This window comes from Peromyscus maniculatus, chromosome 11 (genome assembly GCF_049852395.1).
Source record: "Peromyscus maniculatus bairdii isolate BWxNUB_F1_BW_parent chromosome 11, HU_Pman_BW_mat_3.1, whole genome shotgun sequence".
Taxonomy (NCBI): domain Eukaryota; kingdom Metazoa; phylum Chordata; class Mammalia; order Rodentia; family Cricetidae; genus Peromyscus; species Peromyscus maniculatus.
In genome coordinates, this window is record NC_134862.1 from 88294520 (window position 1) to 88317500 (window position 22981).

Here is a 22981-nt window from a genome sequence, read left to right on the forward strand (position 1 = left end):
ATATTTCTTATCCATGCTTCGCCACGTGGCTCATGGCTTATCCACCTCATGTTCTACACACCCTGCTTCCTCGGCATCTGGCGGGCTGGAGACTCCCTGACTCCGCCCTTCCTCCTCCCAGACTCCTCTGTGTCTGGCTGTCCCGCCTATACTTCCTGCCTGGCTACCAGCCTGTCGGTTTTTTATTAACCAATGAGAGTAATACATATTCACAGCGTACAGAAGGATTAATCCACAGCATCTCTCTGTGTAGTTTGATTATTCACTTAACACAGTGACCTCTAAGCTCACCCGTGTTGTCACAGATTAGAATTCCCTGCTTTTAAAGAGAACTTTTATTTGTTCTTTGACAATTTCATACATGGATATAATACATCCCGGTTTCTCTCACCTCACCCTCTCTGATCACCCTTTAACCCCTGGCAACCCTACAGACCACTTCCCAACACTCATGACTCTGTTCTGTTACCCACTGAGTTTGACCGTGGCTCTCTGGGCACCCATGGTTTGGAGCTATCCATTGGAGCCCAGTGGGCTTATCAGTGAGTACACAACTGAAGACAGAGACTGGCCCCCAGTTCTGTCACAGTCAACAGCTCAGCAGGGAATGGCAGGGCCCGACGAGCCCCCACCCAATCTGTGACTGCCAGGTGACAGGCCCAGGGCAGGCAGCTGCAGCCTGGTGATCATGGTTGTGATGCTATGCCGTGCCCAGAACAAAGCATTCCACTGTCATTTTCCTCTCTTCCGACTCTTACATTCTTTCAGCACCCTCTTCCACTGTGTTCTCTGAGCTTTAGAGGGGGTGGTATAAATGTTCTGTCTAGGGATGAGCATTTAATTGTCACTTATCATCAGTACCTTGACCAGCCATGATTCTCTGCATTCACAGCCATTCATTGCTAAGAGAAGCTTCTCTGATGATGATTGTCATTTGTACAAAGGTATAAATATGAATATTTAGAAGGCGGTTTGGTGCCATGTCAATTTAGTTAAACAATCCTGTTTCTCTTAAGGTTGAGTGGTATTCCCTTGTATACATAAGTCATATTTAAAAAGCTGGTCATGCATAGGTGGACACTTAAGCCTTACCTCAGCTTGAGAATATTGCTGCAGTGGACATGGAGTATGGCTAGCTTTCAACGTGTTGATTTCAGTTCTTTTGAGTATACACACAGTAATGGGATTGCTTGATCATAAGATAATTCTGTTTTTGTTGTTTTGAGGAACCTTTGTGGAAGTACTGCATACATTAAGTGATAAATTATCATGAGACTTGAACAAGTTAACAAATGTTTGGAATTAAGATTGCAGTCTGGCGCCTGGTAAATGTGTGTTAACCTTCACTGTTATTTTTTTAAACTTTTTAAAATTTTATGTACTTTTTGCCTGCCTGTATGTCTGTGTAAAGTTGTTGGATCTCCTATAACTTGAGTTACAGACAGTTGTGAGCTGCTACGTGGGTGTTGGGAATTGAACCTGCATCTTTTGGAAGAGCAGCCAGTGTTCTAAACCTCTGAGTCACCTCTCCAGCCCCAAGGGTCACTATTCTTGTGGCTTTGTTACTAGATGTTTCCCTGGCCATAAAAGATTTTCTTATAGACTCTTCCTAGAGTATTAGTGTCTGTAAGTCCCTGAGACTCACCAACCATTTGTGGGACCAATATCCGCTGCAGGATGGACTGTCTCCTGAAAGGAGTTGGCTGACATTCAGCTCTGCACCACAGAGATCCTACAGTACGTCACTACTGCGGCTGAGCCCATTGAATGTATTTCAAATAAGCATATGAATAGAAATGAGTAGGGGAAAACTCGTGCATGGGTGGACTTGTTCAAGAGCAAGGGTACAAAATAAAAAAACGTGAACTAACTATTGTCTATTTCTGACAACAAAAAGAAACAAAATCAACTAATCAGGCAGGTGTTATTTACAGTGTGGAATGCAAAAGCCAGGCATGTTGGCTCACACCTGAGATCATAGCAGAAGGGACCACTAAGAGTTCGAGGGCAGCCTGGGTTAAGAGTGAGACTCTGTCTCAAAAAATAACAAGTGAACAGACTGGAGAAATGGCTCAGAGCCTAACAGCATGTGCAGGTCTCCCAGAGGACCCAAGATCAGCGCCCAGCAACCAAGGTGGGTTGACGGCTGCCGCTAGTTCTAGCTCCAGATGACCCAACTCCCTCTTCTGGCCTAAAAAGGTACCGCACACATATACAGAGATACAGACATACATACACACACAACAAAATTGTTCTTTTTTAAAAAGGAAAAAGGAAAGGAATGTGAACTATTTCCCAGGAAAGCACTGATGGTACTTGTTACTGAGCATACTCTCTGCCAGGCATTCTGCCAGGAAGGTGGTAAGCATTAACCATCCCAGATAACCGATGAGTAAAGGGAGGTCAGTGAGTTGCCCCACACTGTACAATGTAGAAGGGTAGAATGTGAGCAATCAAATCCAGAGTTCCAGGTTCTGACCTTCACCATAGACATCTCCCCTCACCATCCTGTATACATGTTAATTTTTTTTTATAGATTTTTAAATCCATTTAAGGCTCAGTGTGGGTCTGGGGATACAGAGGCAAGATAAGGCCAGTTTGGTCCACATAGCAAGGCCTTATCAGAAAAGAGGCAAGTGGAAGCATTTTACCTAAAAATGGTAGATGCAGTTATGTGAGTCAATGAAGTCATTAACTCAGAGCATGTTTCAGCATGCTCATCTTCACTGTTGGGTATGCAGTAGATACTCTTTCTTCTTCTTCTTCACTATGGCAGCAACATCATTTTTCAGCTTCTGTAAGCTGGATTCAAGCAGGTCTTCCAAATCTTTGAGCATCAGTGACTGTTGGTGCACAAAAGGTCGAAGCATTTCATCATCTTCCTAAAAATTAAATGAAAGAAAAAAATGGCAGTAGATTTCATATGACTAGAATAAAAATATTTAGTACATGTGAATGAGGTGTCCGGTAAATGTTCCCACGTGGCTAAAGAATGCATTGGACCATTTTGAGCAGTCAGAAGTGACCCAGAGCAGATACTTGAGGAAGGCCATTTGAATCTAGCAAGAGTAGATGAGATCATCCGTAATTTAAGATCAGAATGTTCTGTGTTCTCTCAGTACTATAGACATGGAGACTTGCACAAGAACTCCCAGATGTAGGGGTTTGCTGACTTATTCCCTGCCCAGTGGAAGCGAGTACCACTGAGAAGGGATTCCAGAGTCCAGTGAGCATCGGCAGAGGGCAGGGTGGGGAAGGCAGGTGACGTAGCACCTGTTTGGGCTCCAGTTTGCTTCCTGGATTGTCAATAGGTCCCTGCCTGTTCAGATCCTTTGCCCATTTTTTTTTCCCAATGAATTTTCAATGTTTCTTTTCCCTATTTCTTTTTTTTTTTTAAAGATTTATTTATTTATTATTATGTATACAGTGTTCTGTTTGTATATATGTCTGCACGCCAGAAGAGGGCACCAGATCTCATTACAGATGGTTGTGAGCCACCATGTGGTTGCTGGGAATTGAACTCAAGACCTCTGGAAGATCAGTCACTGCTCTTAACCTCTGAGCCATCTCTCCAGCCCTTCTTTTCCCTATTTCAAAGGTAATCATTTATATATTCTGAACACTAATAGTTGATGATATTTATGGGTTAGCATTCAGGAAGTTTTAGATTTTAGGGCCCTTTGGCTTTTTGAGTAAGACATGTTCATCCAGTTAAAATCCATGAAATATCCCAAAATCAAAGAACCCTGAAACGTTTTAGATAAGGGATAGTCAACCTATGATATGAGTTGGTTTGTAATTATTCTTGTGTGTCTAGTGGGGAGGAAGGTGTTCACAGGTGTGCCTGGGACAGCCTGGAGTCAATCACAGTTGTTCATAAGGAGCAGTCCACCTTGATTTTTTTTGAGGTGGATTTCTGTCTTGAAGCCCACTGAATAGGCTAGGCTGACTGGCTGGTGAGCTCCAGGGATCCCCTGCCTGCCTTTCCCCAGGACTGGGATTTTACACACTCCCGCCATGCTTGGCTTTTTATATATGGTTCTTGGAGTTAAACTCGGGCCCTCCTGCTTGTGCTGCAGGCATTTTACCAGCAGAACCACCTTCCCAGCCCCGAGTGCTTACCATTAACTTTATTTATGGGGCCTGAGTTAGGGTTTCTATTGCTGTGAAGAGACACCATGACCACAGCATCTCTTATAAAGGAAAACATTTAATTGTGGCTGGCTTACAGTTGTAGAGGTTTAGTCCATTATCATAATGGTGGGAAACAGGGAGGCATACAGGCAGACATGGTGCTAGAGAAGGAGTTGAATTCTGCATCTTTATCCACGGACATCAGAAGTAAACTGAGACACACTTCCTCCAACAAGGCCACACCTACTCACACAAGGTCACACCTCCTAATAGTGCCACTCTTGTTGCAGGATATTTGATCACACAGTGAACCCTGAGGTCGCATTATTTACTGAAAAAACCTGAAAAGCTTTGGTGTGACTCAGCCTTAACACACACCTTTAATCCAAGAGTTTTCTGCTTGAATATTGCAAACAGGATTAATTAAAGTCAACCATAGGTCAAGAGATTTGCCAAGCAAGCAGTTGACAGGAAAATAATCATAGAGAGTATGAGGAAGTCAGGAGGATGGAGAGAGAGACACACACAGGAAGTAGAAGGGAAGGACAACCAGCTGGAGGAGTTTTGTTTGAGATGGCATAGGAGAAAGGTCATCAGAGGAGGAAGGTCAGCTGGGTGCTTGTTCTGCCTCTCTGAGCTAGCAGGCTTTCACCCCAGCATCTGGCTCCCAAGTCTTTATTGGTAAAATCAAATGACTGAGATTTTGTTAAAAACAACATTTGGCACCCAATGTGGGGCATGACCACATGGACAGAGAAATCACGTTAGCTGTGGACAAACTGAGAAGCCATTTGAGTACTGGGAAGCACTCAGGGAGAGAGTTAAGTAATATTAAAAAGTAATGCAGGGTGTTAGGGTCCTGTATAGTGCTACTTCAAATGGCATGAAAATAGAAAATGAAAAGATAGATGACTTAACTGAGATTGACATAATAGCAAGTATAATCACTATCAGTCTGGTAATTCATATTTTATCCTTAATAGTCATGGTAGTTTTTTTGTGCCAAATATGAAAAGTGGATTGATAAGATACAATCCTTAGAAAGACTTATAAATGAAAATAAGAAAAATACTCAGACACAGACAGAGGATTTAGAGAACTACCATGCCACCACATGATGAAACTGAAGAGGAGCAGCCCAAAGTTGTTAGAAAACCAACCTTAGTTTATCCAGTTACTATGCAAGAACTACCAGCAAATGATACACACCCCCAAGGTTACCAGGAAGTTAAATGGAGTCCTATAAAAATATTATATTTGAGGAGATTTAAGGAAGCAGTCATTTCATATGGTATGCATTCACTCTATGTGAAGTAGATATTAAATTCATGGGAACAGCATTATCCCACAAGACTGGAAAGATTTGGCACCAGCAATATTGGAAGCTGGTCCTCAGTTAATAATGGCAAACCTGGTGGAAAGAGGAAGCTAGGCCCACAGAACAGTGAAATAGGGCTAGAGGTGTTAATACTTCCCAAGATCAGCTTCTAGGTAGAGGTCAATATGCTGAGTTACAACGGCAACTTGAGTTTGATGTCAAACTATGGCACTATATTGTTTAGCAGCTTTAAATGCTTGGGACAAGGTTGAAGAATCAAAAAAGAGGTCTGAGTCATTTATTAAAAATTATACAATGCCCAAAAGAAGCCTTCACTGATTTTTTTCAAAGATTGACCTCAGCTGTAATTAGAATACTATCAGATCCAGAAGTCAGACAAATATTAAATGAATCTTTGGCTTTTGAAAATGTTAATTCAGAATGGAAATGGATGATTAGGCCTTTAAAGGCATGATTGGCACCAATAGATAAATGGATTAGAAATATGGATGATGTTGGATCTCACATTTATGATGCTACTCTGATAGAAGTAATTTCTAAAAGTTTTAAGAAAAATAAAAATGTTAGATGTTTTAATTGTAAACAAGGTCATTTCAAAAGAGACTATAGACAGGGCATTCCTAGAAACAATATTTTTTTCTAGGAATAATCCAAACAGAAAGCCCCTCCCTTCTGGAGTGTACAGAAGGTGTGGCAAAGTATGACATTGGACTAATGAATGCAGATCAACAAGGGAGAGGCAAGGTAACCCTTTGCCATTGGGAAATGCCCAGATATCAAATTTGATTTAATCATTCCCTGTCAATATCATAGAAACTCATCCACAGAGCAATTAAAAGATTTAATGCCTATTGTTAAAAACAGCCCTGCTCTGGAGGTAATCAAGGACAGAACAGCTTCAGTAGATAAAAAATTCAAGAGACCAGAAAACAAGTATTTTGGCAACTAGATAAATGATTAGAGACCAAAGCTAAAAATACAAATAAATGGCATTGAAATAGAAGGTTTAGTAGACACAGGAGAAGATATAACAATAGTTTCACCAAAATCTTGGCACCCAGATTGACCTCTTCAGGATGATAAAGTTCCCAATCTCAGCTTCTAGGGATGGGAACTTTATCTCAGATAAAAAAGTAAAAGATAGATCAAGTATATAGGGCCAGAAGAACAAATAGGAAAATTAAAGCCACATGGAGCTAATATAGCCATGAATTTATGGGGACGTGATTTCTTACAGCAGTGGAAAACACAGATTAACATTCCGCCAGTCTCAGAAACAAACCATAAAATAAAGAATGCTTCTGAGAAAAACATTAAAAGGTGTTATCAAGAGCAATCACAGACTGTTCAGGTTGTACAACAGCTGCTGATCTTTCAAAGGAACCAACAGCCCTACCTTTAAAATGGTTAACTGATAAACCTGTCGGGGTGGGACAATGGCCTTTGACATCAGAAAAATGACAGGCCATATACTAGATGGTACAGGAGCAGTTCAATGCTCAACATATTGAAGAGTCAAACAGTCCTTGGAATTCTCTTGTATTTGTCATTAAAAAGAAATCTGTAAAATGGAGAATGGTAACAGATTTAAGAACCATAAATAACGTGATCCAGTCAATGGGCTCTTTACAGCCTGAATTCCCTTGCCTTCTTTATTATCTGAGGGATGGTCTACTGTAGAAACTAATTTAAAGGACTGCTTTTTTTTAACTATACCTTTACAAGAAGAACAATATAGAGAAAAATTTGCCTTCTTAGTGCCTACTTATAATAATCTAAATATGTTAAAAGTTATCATTGGGGGTGAGGGCTAGAGAGATGGCTCAGTGGTTAAGAGCATTGACTGCTCTTCTAGAGGACCAGGGTCCAATTCTCAACACCCACATGGCAGTTCACAACTGCCTGTAACTTCTGTTCCAAGGCTCCAACACAGATATACATGTAGGCAAAACACCAATCACACAAATAAAAAATAAATAAATTGAAATAAAAGGTATCACTGGAAAGTTCTTCCATAGGGAAGAACTTTGTGTTACTGTTTTGTTAAATAGCCCTACCTTGTGTCAATATTTTGTACAACAGGCATTAGAACTAATTCATAAATAGTTTCCTCAATCTAAAATGTATCATTATAAGAATGGTATCTTACTGGCTGATTCAAACTCAGATATCTTAGAAAAAATGTTTGATGAAGTAAAGAAAACTTTGTTTTGCTAGGGATTACAATCTGCTCCTGAAAAAAAATATGAAGAGGAGATTCTATCAATTATCTAGGATACCAGATAGGTTTACAGCAAATTGAACCACAGAAAGTACAAATCAGGAGATATCAATTACAAACTTTTTTTTTTTTTTTTTTTTTTTTTTGGTTTTTTTGAGACAGGGTTTCTCTATGTAGCTTTGCGCCTTTCCTGGAACTCACTTGGTAGTCCAGGCTGGCCTCGAACTCACAAAGATCCGCCTGCCTCTGCCTCCCAAGTGCTGGGATTAAAGGCGTGCGCCACCACCGCCCGGCTCCAATTACAAACTTTTAATGACTTTCAAAAACTGCTGGGAGATATTAACTGGCTGTGGCCCACAACTGGATTAGCTCCTCAAGAGCTATGTAATTTATTTCAAACCTTACAAGGTGATAAGGACTTAAAGAGTCAAAGAAAATTCTCAGCTGAGACTGAGAGAGAATTGGCCTTGGTAGAAAAGAAAGTATGGAGTGCAGATGTGGATCATTTGGATCCAGAGCTTGATTGCATTTTGGTTATTGTGTCTTCACTCATTCTCCCATAGGAGATTGCAAAGAGAAGACAATATCTTAGAAGGGATATTTTTAGCACACAACAGAGTAAAAAAATAAAGACCTATGTAGAAAATGTTTCTGAATTGATTCTGAAAGGAAAATTGAGACTTCATCAATTAGCAGTAATAGACCCAGCAGAAATTGTGGTACCTTTTACTAATACTGAAATTGCCTCATTATGGGCAGAAAGTGAACACTGGCAAAGAGCTTGCAGTAATTTTTGGGAGAGAATAGCAACAAATATCTGAAAAGCAACAGACTTCAGTTTATAAAAGAACTAATTGGATCATTCCTCATACAGTAAAAGGGACACCAATTTCTGGAGCCCCTACATTCTATACTGATGCAAATAAATTGGGAAAGTGGGGTTATAGGTCAAGAAAAATAAGGAAAGTGGCTCATAGCCCTTATGATTCATTTCAAAAATTAGCTGTATTATGGTAGTATTAGATTTTCCTAAATCTCTTAAAATAGTTACTGACTCTCAATATGCAGAAAGGGTTGTTTTACATACTGAAGGCACTGAACTTATTCTAGATGATGCAGAATTAACTTTGCTATTTATTCAACTAAAACAAGTAACCAGAAATAGAAACCATCCATTGTATATAACACGTATCAGACCTCATACAGGCCTACCAGGCCCTCCAGCACAAGGTAATAATAAAATGTATCAGCCATTAATAGGAAATATGTGAAATGCCCCAGAATTTCATAAGAAACCCTATGTTAATAGCAAAGGTTTGAAGAAAGGGTTTCTTTCTATCACTTGGCAACAAGCCAAGGAAATTATAAAGAAATGTCGTACTTGTTCTTTGTATAATCAAACTCCAATACCTGCAGGAAGTAACCCAAAAGGCACCCAAAGAAATGAAATTTGGCAAATGGAAGTGTTTTATTTTTCAGAGTTTGGAAAATTAAAGTATGTGCATCATACTATAGATACATACACAGGCTTTCAATGGGCAACTGTTTTAAGTCCTGAAAAGGCTGATTCTGTAATTACACAGTTATTGGAAGGTATGGTTATTATGGGGCTACTTGTACAATTAAGACTGACAATGCTCCAGTGTATGTCTCTTAGTAAAAATGAAACAGTTTTTTGCATATTACAACATAAATCATATTACAGGTATACCACACAATCCTACAGGACAAGCAGTGATAGAAAAATCTAATCACACTTTAAAAGATATGCTTAATAAACAAAAAGGGGCAATAAAGATCTTCAGAGATAGTATACTGGCTGATTTTGTGTGTTAACTTGACATAAACTAGAGTAATAAGAGAGGAAGGAGCCTCAGTTGAGGAAATGCCTCCACAAGATTCAGTTGTAAGGCATTTTCTCAATTAGTGATCAGTGGTGGAGACCTTAGCTCATTGTGGGTGGTGTCATCCCTAGGCTGGTGGTCCTGGATTCTATAAAAAAAGCAGGCTGAGCAAGCCATGGGAAGCAAGCCAGCAAGTAGCCCCCCTCCATGGCCTCTGCTTCAGGTCCTGCCTCAGGGACCCCACCTTGTTTGAATTCCAGTCCTGACTTCCTTCAGCAATGCTGAAGTGTAAGCCAAATAAACCCTTTCTTCCCCAATTTGCCTTTTGGTCATGGTGTTTCATTGAAGCAATAGAAACCCTAACTGAGACAGATAGATTACACAGTGCTTTATTAACTTTAAATTTTTAAATGCTAATGAGTAATAGGTTTTCTGTATTGCAATAATAGGTTTCTCTGTCAATGCAGTAGGCCAGATCAAGCCAAACTGAAAAAAAGTAAAAGAACAGGTTTATTTGAGCAAAGCAACTCCTGGGTGAGTTCTCCAGCCCCAGAGATAGAGGCAGGAGAAGTCACATGCCCGAACTAAAACAGTGGAAATGGTACCCATCTGAATCCCTTTGTGACCAGGATGTGGTAGCAAAGGGGGCTGTGCCTTCCCGCACTGAGGCAACAGCCCAGTTGCTTATAATCCCCATCCTACACTGATCACCCGTCTCCCCAGAAAGAAGAGGCGCCATTGCGCAGTGAGGACCGACGAGATGGTCGCAGCATTTGGCTGGCACAGGTCTACTGATGGCTCATCAGTCACTGACAGAACCGAAACTAAACGGAAAGCCACGGCCTGTAGACTGGGGGATGGAATGGCTATCACTGAGGAAGCACGACCAGATCAGCACAACGCGCAGAAGTAACAGCTAAGGAAGGCCAAAGGAAAACCTGTATCTTCCCCGACTCACGGCGCATGTGCAATGGTACAGGTACACGGCCATCAAAATGGAAAGCCACTCACGGGCAGGTGAATGGCGAAGATGTCTGGTCATGGGAGGCATGAACGGAAATGGCAAAATAACCTAGCAAAGACATGAAGTTGTATGTAGCTCATACAAGCAAGGCAGACAAAACATCTGAAAATAATGAAACAGTGGATAAATCATGTTTAATGAAGACTAGAATATTAAAATTTGCCAGGGAACAAGTTCAGAATAAATCAGCAAGAATGATAGATTATGCATTCAAAAAACTTAAAAGTTTACCCTGACACTAAAAAGTAAGGGGAAATGGAGAACCAAATTAAACCAGGACAACCCTCTGAGAATAACTACTATAAGGAATCTATACCAGGCGGTGGTTCACACCTTTAATCCCAGTGCTTGGGAGGCAGAGGCAGGCACATAAGAATTACAGTGATTTAAATTTATAAGCTGCTTGCAAAAGACAGGCTGAAATTCAAAGTGAATGTCCTTTGTGATCTAAAAATAAATACACTTTAACCTTGAATTTATATATAAAGAAAAAGGGGAATACAGGCATATTTATCCACACATACTAAGGTATATTTAGTTTCAAAATTTCAAAAAAAAAATTTAATTGAAAGATAATACTTTTTTATTGCCAGAAAACATTTTGCTGAGGGCTGGAGAGATGGCTCAAAGGTTAAGAGCATTGACAGCTCTTCCTAGAGACCTGAGTTCAATTCCCAGCAACCACATGGTGGCTCACAACCATCTGTAATGAGATCTGGTGCCCTCTTCTGGCATGCAGGCACACATGCAGGAAGAACACTTTTATGTATAATCTTAAAAAAAAAAAAAAAAAACCCTAGGAAAGATATAACCTGCCAAAAAAGGAACCTCCAGTGTTAGGGTTAGGGCAGGATTTTGCTTTTATCTTTCCAGGAGAATACAAGCATCCAACTAAGGAATCTGGAAACCACTGGCAAGTGAAACATCTGAAGAAAAAGGATGGACCATCAAGAGAAAATGTTCCAAGGAAATGAGTAAATTGGCCTAACGGTCTCGCCCACCTCCAGCAGGGTAGAAGGGCTTACATCTCCCCAAATGCTTGTCTCTGCTGCATTCTACAGACATAAGTGGCAAACGGTCCTTGTAGTCCCAATTCAATTAAAAATTAGAGCTGACTTTGGGGTTGGAGTGTGGCTCTCTCCTTCTCTAAACCCAAGCATGCTTGTTAAAGGAAAACCCAAAATCTGTCTCATCAGAAGAGTCACCAGGTATGGGACAGAGGAAAACAAAAAATAAGGAGCTATTCTATTGCCACTAATCTCATAATCTTTTGGGTTTCATTTGACTCTCTAAATATTTATGCCTTTTCTTAAGGCATAAATATTGTCTCAAAAATCTATAAGATTATTATGTATATTTATAAACTTTCTGTCATGATATTAGTGGTTATACAGAGTACTAACTAATTCTAGAAATAAGCTTCATCTAGCTTCCTGTACGTGTTTTCAGGTTTGAGTCTGAAGCAGGTGACTAGGAACTAAGTTTGTGTATCCTGGATATGCTTAATAGATCGTGGTCCTCAAACCTTTTGGAGATCTGCTGAATATGGCATTTAAAATGTTTAAGTTTTCTGCAACAAACCACGACCATTCCTAACAGTAACCTTTAAGGTCTCCAATAAGATGATGGGGTCCTGCAACAATGAGTCCACCTGGATTGTGGTAATGCCACTAAATGGACAACCACCACCCCAAGATCAGATTTGGACTACAAACTACTCAAGACATTCAAATCATTGAGTTCATATGAGAAGGACACAAACATTGTACAGGGCTTTGAACTCAGAAATACTTAATCCTAAGACTGCCAAATACAACCAAGCTGGACATTGTGGGAAGCTTTGTCTTTCTAGGGAGCCCTGGCCCTTGATGCAGATCTGAACAACAGTGTCTTCTCGGTCTGGGTGTGTGAGAACTGGGTCAGTCAGTGTAAAGTGCTCAACACTTGTATTTTCTGCCTCACAGTGCTGACTAAAACCTGAAATTGCAGGAGTGGATCAGCCAGAACCCTTGGCTTTTTCCCTTGTTTGAAAAGCAATGTTGTCAATCTTTGGTCATGGAGTCCTCTGTCTGCCTAACAATTCCCTGACGAGACTGAGGACTGTCCATCTGATTTCTAGTTTGCGAAGAGCTGGCTGCTGTTGTTTGAGACAGGGTTTCTCTGTGTGTAGCCCTGGCTGTTCTGGACCTCGCTCTGTAGACCAGGCTGGCCTCGAACTCACAGAGATCCGCCGGCCTCTGCCTCCCAGGTGCTGGGATTAAAGGTGTGCGCCACCACCGCCTAACAAAAATTTTTTTTTTTTTTTGGTTTTTCGAGACAGCGTTTCTCTGCGTAGCTTTGCACCTTTCCTGGAGCTCACTTGGTAGCCCAGGCTGGCCTCGAACTCACAGAGATCCGCCTGCCTCTGCCTCCCGAGTGCTGGCATTAAAGGCGTGCGCCACCACCGCCCGGCTAAACATTTTTATCTTAATAGGATGTCCAGGCTTTTTTTTTTTCATATTCTGCATCTATTGAAGTAATCAAATTATTCTTCTCCTGTAATCTTTAACATTTTTTTTAGTTTTTATTTATTTTGTGTGCATGTATGTGCATGAGTGCATGTGTATGCATGTGTGTGCTTGTGTATGCATGTGTGTGCTTGTGAATGCATGTGTATGCATACACACAGAGGTGCAGCATGTGGGGGTCAGAGGACAACTTGTCAAAGTCTGTTTTCTCCTTCCACCTTATGGATCCCTGGGCGAATCAGGTTGTCCACTTTGGTGGCAAGTGCCTCTGCATGCTGAGCCATTTTGCTGGCCCCCTCCTAGAATCTCTGTTTTAAAAGATGCATTCGTTTTGATTTTCTGTGTATAGGTGTTGGGCCTGCATATGTGTTTGTGTACCACATGTGCACCTGAAGCCTGTAGAGGCCAGAAGATGGCATTGGATATCCTGGAACTGGGATTACAATTGACTGTGAGCCACAGTGCGTGTGCCAGGACTCAAACCCCGGTCCTCTGCAAGAGCAGTCAGTGATCTTGACCGCTGAGCCATCTCCAGCCCCTCCTAAAATCTTACTAAGTTATACTTGTCTTCACACTGATGAATCAGACTTGTAAAGCGAGTGACTGTCCTGTGGTGGTCACAGCTGCCTGCACTAAGATGGGGGGGCCAGAGCAAAGGTAGAGAGGGCATTCCAAGAGCACGGCAAGCACCTTACTGACCACCGTCTTCCCGATCCAGGACCCACACTTTAAAGCACCAGTTTGCTCATACACACACACACACACACACACACACACACACACACACGCACGCACGCACGCACGCGCACGCACGCACGCACGCACGCACGCACGTGCGCATGCACACACCCCCATCGCTGTACCATCCATCAAGTCTGTGGGTTTAATGGCGTTGTTTGGGCGTGGCAGGGAGGCTGGGTACTCACGGGAGGACTGCACTGCCTCAGTCTGAGGAGCTGTCCTCTGGCCACGCTCATGCCTTGATAGAACACCTTCAGAGCTCTGGCCAGCTGTGCATCACGGCTGGCTTGCTGAGCACACATTTGTGTAGCCTCTCTGGCTGCAGGCAGCTGTGCCCTCACCCCAGCTCTCTTTGGGTCATCTGGCCTCTGGGCTAGGGCACACACAAAAAAAGTATTTTTCAAATGTATCCAAGCATTTCTGTGTCTATTTATTTGGTTTTTTTTTTTTTTTTTTTTTTTTGGTTTTTTCGAGACAGGGTTTCTCTGTGTAGCTTTGCGCCTTTCCTGGAACTCACTTGGTAGACCAGGCTGGCCTCGAACTCACGGAGATCCGCCTGCCTCTGCCTCCCGAGTGCTGGGACTAAAGGCGTGCGCCACCACCGCCCGGCTATTTATTTGGTTTTTCAAGACATGGTTTCTCTGTGTAGTTCTAGCTGTCCTGAAACTCACTCAAACTTAGAGATCCACTTATCTCACCTCTGCCTCCTGAGTGCTAGGATTAAAGGCATGTGCCACCAGGCCCGGCTTTGGTGACATTTTATATCTTCATATCAGCATATTTCTTTGGACCCACTTAAAGAAATCTTATAGGGCAAAAGGAAAAAAAAAGAGTTCTGGTTTTTTGTTTATGGTGTAAGATATAAATTAACTCATTAAGATTTCCTATTCTTCTGGAGCTGGAGGCATTGCCCAGCAGTTAAGAGCACTGGCTACTCTTCCAGAGGACCCAGGTTCAATTCCAAGTACCCACATGGCAGCTCACAACTGTCTCTAGCTCCAGTTCCAGGAGACCTATCTGATGCCTCTGCTGGCCTCTGGACACACACTCAGGCACACATACACACACATAAAAATAAATAAATGCTGTTTTTTTTTTTTTTTTTTATTAATTCCTATTCTAGAAAAATAGCACATCCCAAACATGGGAGTTGGGAATGAGATGTCCACTCACCACAGTGGTATCGTCTCTCACCCTGCTGAGCAGAACCAGTTTTTTCCAGTGATGCCTTGAGAGACACGTTTTCTTCTCTGAGGGCTCTGTTAACATCTCTGAGCAGCTCCGTCTCCTGCTCTAACTTGAGCAGTGTCTGATAAATTTCTGGCACCTGGTTTGACACGATCTACAGAAGATAAGTCAGCTCAGCTTTTGTGGAATTACTTGCATAGCATTCCAGGCTAGTGGTTCATACTACATCATGTAAACAAGGATGGAATGGGGAGGCAGGGAGAGGTTTAAATCCCTCAGGACACACAGAAAGGCACAAAGACCACTTTCGTTGAAGGCATGACTCTTAAGGGGCTGTCACCAAGATTGTTCCGCCCCCTTGTGATCTGTCACATGTACACACCTGGTTCACATTCTTCACACTGGACAATTTCTTGGTATCTACCATGACGTGGCCTTCACCTGGGAGCAGGATGTCCAGTTGAGAGACCCCTAACTCGGCACAGCCTTCTGCCGGGTGGGAAAGACCAGAAATGAAAGGGTTCTCAGCTAGAGACCCCACTGAGCTGAGGTGAACCCGGGGCCTGGCAGAAGATGCTCACCCACTGCTCCACAGCCCCACGGGCCTCCCTCTGCGCCCTCTGCAGCATTAGACCTGGTTGGACAGCACACCGCAGGGAAGGAGGAGCAAACGAAGTACCTTGGAGGCCCCACAAATCAACGATAAGCGCATTCGTCAGTAAGTAGTCCAGAAACTCTCGAGATGCGCTCAAGGCCACGATGTGGACAGTCTCTTCAATTCGGGGATTCACACTCTTTGTCCACACAGGCTTGGTATACAGAGTGTTTGGGAGGTCATAAATTTTGTACCTGAGGCAAGGATATAAAACATAATTGACAACTAGAAGGAGCATATCTGAGGAAAATAACCAGATGAGCCACAGAACTACGGTGCAGTTAGATGAGAAGCTGCCCTGTAATTGAGTCCTGTGGCTTCTGCCTCCAACGCTGTTGCTCAGCATGAACATCATTACCACAGAGCTGGGAAGTCAACAGGGAAGAAGGGTTTGAATCAATGGTTAGATTCTCTTTGGGTGCTGTAAAGTGTGAAGTTGCCTTGGGAGGTGTTAGGTTTTTACTTTTTCTTTGGTTTTTGAGATAGGGTTTCTCTGTGTAATAGCCCTGGCTGTCCTGGAACTCACTCTGTAGACCAGGCTGGCTTCAAACTCACAGAGGTCCACCTGCCTCTGCCTCCTGAGTGCTGGGATTAAAGGCGTGTGCCACCACCGCCCGGCTTCATTTTCCACTTCTTTTTTTTTTTTTTTTTTTTGGTTTTTCGAGACAGGGTTTCTCTGTGTAGCTTTGCGCCTTTCCTGGAGCTCACTTGGTAGCCCAGGCTGGCCTCGAACTCACAGAGATCCGCCTGGCTCTGCCTCCCGAGTGCTGGGATTAAAGGCGTGCGCCACCAACGCCCGGCCATTTTCCACTTCTTAAGGCATCCCTTTCTTTACCTTCATCCTTTGAACTTAACGAATTTAACCTTTCTGGTTGTGTCTGCACTATCAGAATACATTACTTTAAATCACACAGTTCTGGTGGATATTTTTTGTGACAATTAAAATGTCTCATCCTGCTGCTTTAGTCATGTAAGACACTCAGCAGTCATCCTAGTAATGTGGAGGGCCATGTGGCTTCTCTACCTGATGGAGAAAGTAGCCATTTTGCAATTGAGCAAACAGAAATTCTTAAGAGAATTTTATGATAAACTCATCTTGTAAAAGAAATAAGGCCCCTCCCACCAGGAGCCACATCGGTAGCGTGTGCAAGTTCTGTGCGGTGTAGACCCGTACCCCATCTGAATGCCCCGGTTTGCATCTTCCTTTAGCCATTTGACACCAAGACACCCGACGATGTGAATCTGGAAGTCAATCCTCTTGCCCAGTAGCTCCAGCGGGTCAATAACCATGTCCTCCTCACCGTGTGCCCTACAGACAAGAGGTGAACATCAGTCTCTGGATCAGGCTGGACCCAGGCTAGTTAGCACTCAAATGTCACGGGAATGAAAGAGTCCTTAAGAGATAGGCAGAGATGGATGATTGCCCTGAAGGAGGGGTGGGTGGTAATATCTGCGGTAGAATTCACTCACTGGAGAGCCGGTTCTGCATGGTGCTTCTGGGAGAAATACCATCTCTAAGGCTCCCAGCCCAGAACAGAGTACAGACATCTTCATGCAGTGAATGTGTGTGGGTACGGTGCTGAACCCACATTGAAGACAGGTTGGTCCCACTGGGGAGGAGGAAAGACCTCAGATGCTGCAGCCTAACTTGTCATCTACCTTGGTGAGTCATTCCTAGTCCAGAGTCAACGTGATCCCTCCAGCCTCAGAAATCGATTGGGAAAGCTTTCTAACTGGGGACCTCTCTTATGTCAACCATGTCCACAAAGTCTGAAACTTACACACGGAACGTCATGTTGTTAATTTTCAAAGTGACCATTGGGCAGCCTAGGTAGACAGTGTAGACAGGTGACTAGCTAGTAGCCTGAAGTCCCTATTGTTGCTGGAGGGCTTCTCTCCAGGTTCCCCAAGCCCCGCAGTCCCACAATCCACTTATAAAATAATCACTCAGACGCTTATATCACTTATAAACTGTATGGCCGTGGCAGGCTTCTTGCTAACTGTTCTTATATCTTAAATTAACCCATTTTTATAAATCTATACCTTGCCACGTGGCTGGTGGCTTACCAGAGTCTTTACATGCTGCTTCTCCTGGCAGTGGCTGCAATGTCTCTCCTCCTTCTTCCTGTTTCCCCAATTCTCCTCTCTCCTTGTCCCGCCTATACTTCCTGCCTGGTCACTGGCCATCAGTGTTTTATTTATATAGAGTGATATCCACAGCACCCTATAGACACTTTTGGACCCAGAACTCTGAGGTTCTCCTACTCCCTTCTCAAGTGAGTTTCCTCTTATGAAGACAAAAGGTCACAATGGATGTTTGTACCTAGCCCAGGACTCCTGCCAGCCTCTGTGCTTAGGACTGCTAAAATACTTTTATATAAACATCCTAAGGCCTAAAACAAAAATAAATAATAAAACAGGAGTTCAGAGACAGCACAGAAGGAGTCCAGACACCTAGCCCTCCCCTCAAGCCAAGGAGCAAAGTTCTGGCCTCTACCAAGAATGGAGATGTGTGAGCAGAAAGTCAGTTTCTGATGCCTGCCACATGTGGCAAGTGGAATGCCAGGAGCAGGCTGTGGGTGAGCATGGCCACAGCACATGCTTCTTTCCCAGGTGTCCCCGCATGGAACCAACCCAGGGCTTTGGGTCATAGTTCAGCATTCCTCACTCCATCTGCTGCTTTGTGGGATGTCCTCCTCATTCCTTAGTTCCCTGGGGCAATGCTAGGCTGTCTCTAATGCTGGACATTTGACGAGAATCATATTCAATGAGGACAAATCATAAATGAGCTATTCACTTATCATGGGTAACCCCTTAAGGGACCAAGTTGACCTCCCTCTCCCTCATGAGCACTCGGGCTCCTTCAAACTTTCTGGGAAGGGCCTGAGACTCACCATCCCTCCGGGGAGCAGGGCGTGATGCGGATGTGCAGCACTGATTCCTGCAGCCCGTCACAGTTCAGAACCTCCACCTGCTCCTCCAGCATCATGCAGTAAGCCAAGGACTGCAGCCAGACGTGTGCCGAGCCCAAGTGGACAACCTCCACAGGGTCCCAGAAAGGGTCGTCTTCCTGAGCCACCTGGCTGGCTTCCCTCTCTAGAAAGCGCTGGTAAAGTTCCTCCATCAGGAATTTCCGATTGATAAACTTGGCCTTTGACCAAATCCATACCTGGGGAGGCAAAGGGGGTCACCCAGCATCTCAGCTACTTTGCTATTTCTGGGGAGAGACACCATGACCGTGGCGACTTGTAAAAGAACATACTCAACTGGGGGCTTGCTTACAATGTCAGGGGGTTGGCCCATGATCATCATGGAGGGGAGGTTGGCAGCAGGGAGGTAGGCATGGCCCTGGAGCAGTAGCTGGGAGCTTTACATCCTGATTCACAAGTTGGAGGCAGAGACAGACAGACAGATAGACAGACAGACACAGACTGGGCCTGACATGAACACCTGGTAACATACCTCCTCCAACAAGGAGACACCTAATACTTCCCAAAACAGTCCCACCAGCTAGAATCTAAACATTCAAATATATGAGCCTCAAGGGGCCATTATTATTCGAACCACCAGACCACGTATTGTTTCATTTGCTGCTTAAACAACCTCTCTCTCTTTTTTTCCAGTCTGTTCCTCCCCATGGGTGGGGTTTGGGGAAGACCACAATGCTACTCTCATCAAATTTAATTTTTTAAGGCCCTTCCAGATACCATATTTAAAGTGATGGAAATGGAGCCTAAGAGAATATGTATGGCTGATTAAAGACAGAGAGGCCATGAACCAAGCTATATTGGTGGTGTCTAGAAGTTGGAAAAAGCAAAGAAATACACTTAACCACTGATTTTCCACAGAACAACATCACCCAGCAAGACCTGTATGGGACTAACAGCCTACAGAGAGCTAAGGTTATAACCTTGGGTCATTTAATGAGTGGCAATTTGTTATGGACAACAGACAATAAATACAGGAAGACTGGTCTACAGAAAAGCCAAGGGGCTCCACAGCAGAGGCACAGCCATGTGCTGGGGGACAACCCCTTCCACCTTCCTTGTGGCTAAGCACACAGGTACGTTAGCTCCGTCCCTCAGAAGCCCACAAAGGGTTCCATTCTTGTTCAGTGAGAAACAAGTCCAGGACAGGAGTGGCTGTCCTCTCACTGGGCAAGGGCAGGGGCCTCTTCCAACACCTGCTACGGAGAGAAACTTAAGCTGCAATCTATGGAAATCCAGTTGGAAATCTGACTGAAAATGTCCCATCAGAAGTGTTATGACGGGCTGGAGAGATGGCTCAGTGGTTAAGAGCACTGACTGCTCTTCCAGAGGTCCTGAGTTCAATTCCCGGCAACCACATGGTGGCTCACAGCCATCTGTAATGAGATCTGATGCTCTCTTCTGGCATGCAGGCAGAACACTGTAGACATAATAAATAAATGAATCTTTTTTAAAAAAAAAAAAAGTGTTATGGTATCAAACCAAAAAGCCCTTCTCTGGGCAACTAAAATAAAAACAGAAGCCAATGGATAAGGCCTTGTCTCCAGGAATGTCACCTTCAGTGGGACCGTTGCAGGATAAACACAGATTTTTCTGTCTCTCTGGCCTCTAGGCATGCAAGGAAGCACCATACAGAGATGTATGTTTCTGTCTCATGCACACAGACAGACACAGTCACCTTTACCATCTGCGTAAACTTCCAGGTGGTTTTGTTTGTTTGTTTTTGTTTTTTGAGACAGGTCTCTCTCTGTATTCCTGCTGGCTCTCCTGGAACTCACTATATAGATCAGGCTAGCCTCAGGGATCCACCTGCCTCTGCCCACGGACTGATGGGATTAAAGGTGCACACTACCACCTTGGATCTCTGAGTTGGAGGCCAGCCTGGTCTATAGGCAGGGCTACACAGAGAAACCCTGTCCAAAAAAAAAAAAAAAAAAAAAAGAATCAGGTTGTAGACAGGTCTGTAGAGCATTTCTTCATTAGTGATTGATACAGGAGAACAGAGCACAGCATGGTTGGAGGGACCACCGTGGGGTGGTGGTCCCATGTTCTCTAAGAAAGTAGGCTGAGTGGACCACGAGGAGCCAGCCAGCAAGCAGCTCCCCTCCATGGCCTCCAGGTTCCTGCCCTGCTTGACTTCCTGCCCTCACTGCTTTCAGTGATAAACCGATACATGGGAGGGGGTGAAATCAACCCTTTCCTCCCCAAGTCGCCTTTGGTGATGGTGTTTCACCACAGCGGGAATAACCCAACTAAGCGCACGGTCACTAGAACAGATCCTAGGAACTGGCACTATGAAAGACCAGGACACACAACAAAGGGTCCCCAGACTCAGCCCCTACTCAGACAACATCTGGGTTTTTGTCTAGGTCTCCTGGATGCAGCTGACCAAAATCCCGTGGACTTTGGAAGCTTTCCAAGGAGACTCCTGCCTGCCCACTGATGGGGTCTTACCTCGTGAGTCCTCGGCTTGGTCACCTTCACCATGACCTCTTTCTGGAGGTCGTAGCCCCTGGAATCTGACGATGCCAAATTCTTCACCTTCAATTCCATTTTGAGCCCCTGGGAAAGAAGCATTTCACTAGATGACCCCTAGCTCATATTTCTTTTGTGTTCTTCCCATTCTGCCAGCCTCGGGCTCTGTAAAAGAACACAGCCTGGCTCTTCTTGCTCCTCGGAGTTCCTGCCAAGCCAGATAGCCGAGCGCCAGCATTTCCCAGTGGGATCCTGGAACTAACACTTATACTTCCTAAGTCGGTTAATTCCCCTCCTGCTGACTGGGATCCTGTGTCACCAGGAGCTAACCTCAGTCTAGGTCCCCTCTGTGGCATATCAGCCACTGAGGTGCTGGACAGGTGATGCGGACATCGGAGGCGGTCAATTACGGCCAGCAAGTATTGGTCCAGGAGGCCAGTGGCTCTGAGAAGTAGGGCAGATGCTCAGCTGGCTGGGAAGGCCTGAGGATTAGTCTAATTCTGTCACTAGCTCTCAGTGCCATGGTGGGAAAAGCCTCGTCCTTCCCTAGACCTCGGGCCTTTGGGGGCCTGACCTTTGTGGGGTGAAAGGTCACCTTCTCTAGCTCCTCACTCATCTGGTTTGCTTCCACAACCAGCGGCATGAGTTTGATGTAGTCCTGGAACACAGCTAAGACACTGGGCTCGGCTTGGCCATCTCCAGGGCTCCCAGTACCTAAAGAGAGTCACGGAGGAGGTGAGTCTGTTGCTTGTTCGGATACTTTCAGCTTTCACAAGACACACACTCAGATGTTCACTCACGGAGTTGCTCATCGCTACCTCGAAATCTTGGCTGTCCTAGTTCTTGGTTTCGAGGCCCTCGGTCCAGTGTGGTTCTGGACTGTCCAGAAAGGAGGGCCAAAGGGAGCAGAAGCAAATGGACCAGGGGAGGGAGGTAGGGTTCTGTGCTGAATCCTCGGTGACGCAGCAACTAATCTTTTTTTCCTTCAGTCGTGTCTGGGTGCTATGGAGGAAGGGTCATAGCGACTATGGGAGTCCCCAACCCCCTTTCCAGACTTGGAGGAGCACTGCCTTGTGTGAGGACCTGTCTGCTCTTCAGAGACTCCCTGCCCATGGGTCACATGCTACCAATGCCTCAGAACGTCCCACCAGGCTGCCTTGAGAACCCGCCATCATCACTGGGACCTGGGTGCTTCAGCCCAGGCCTGAGGTTTGATGGACTTCCTGTCATCACTATCCTTGTGCTGGGAAGGCATTCTACACAATCAGGTATGAAGAAGAACTAAATGAAAAGGTGGGTTAATTGTGGATGACCTTGAGTGTGTGTGTGTGTGTGTGTGTGTGTGTGTGTGTGTGTGTGCAGGCGTGCAAAGAAAGTGACCAAAGAAGGGTGTCAAGGGTCTTCCTCTATCATTTTCTATCCCCCTGGGCAGCATCTCTCCATGAACCTAGACAAGCAGCCACCAAGCCCCAAATAACCCTCTTGTCTCTGTCCCGCCTGAGACAACACCCAGCTCTTTCCATGGATAATGGTATGAACACATATCCTCATGGCTACGAAGCTAGCATTCCTAACCACTGAGCCATCTTGCTACCCCTGGCCTTGGATTTATATCAAGAACTTCAGCAGAAGGTGGCATACATCTGTACTCCCGAGACTCAGCAGGCTGAGGCAGGTTAACAAACTGATACCAGCCTGGGCTACACAGTGAGTTTTGAGCTAGCCTTGGGTACCTCGTGAGATCTGAAAAACCAAAACAGAGCTATGTATGGTGGCTCATGCCTGTAATCTCAGCACCCCACTGCTCCTCACCGGCGGCCTCCCCTGAGAAGCCAGCACACCACAGAGACCTCAGTAGGGTCCAGC

The 22981-nt window shown here is 44.3% G+C and overlaps 1 protein-coding gene across 1 annotated transcript in view; it reads right to left on the minus strand.

Annotated features, from left to right (window-relative positions):
* Positions 1-2598: 2598 nt before the first annotated feature.
* The window catches only part of LOC102908941 (kinesin-like protein KIF28), a 58200-nt gene continuing 37817 nt past the window's right edge, over positions 2599-22981 (minus strand). Inside the window, exons 15-23 of the mRNA XM_042258716.2 lie at positions 21711-21829; positions 21095-21202; positions 18548-18822; positions 16828-16962; positions 15678-15847; positions 15381-15487; positions 14984-15152; positions 13996-14183; positions 2599-2882 (exon numbers count right to left, since the gene is read on the minus strand). Coding sequence (XP_042114650.1) covers positions 2724-2882; positions 13996-14183; positions 14984-15152; positions 15381-15487; positions 15678-15847; positions 16828-16962; positions 18548-18822; positions 21095-21202; positions 21711-21829 — 1430 coding nt within the window. The 3' untranslated portion in view covers positions 2599-2723. The remainder of the gene's footprint in view (positions 2883-13995; positions 14184-14983; positions 15153-15380; positions 15488-15677; positions 15848-16827; positions 16963-18547; positions 18823-21094; positions 21203-21710; positions 21830-22981) is intronic.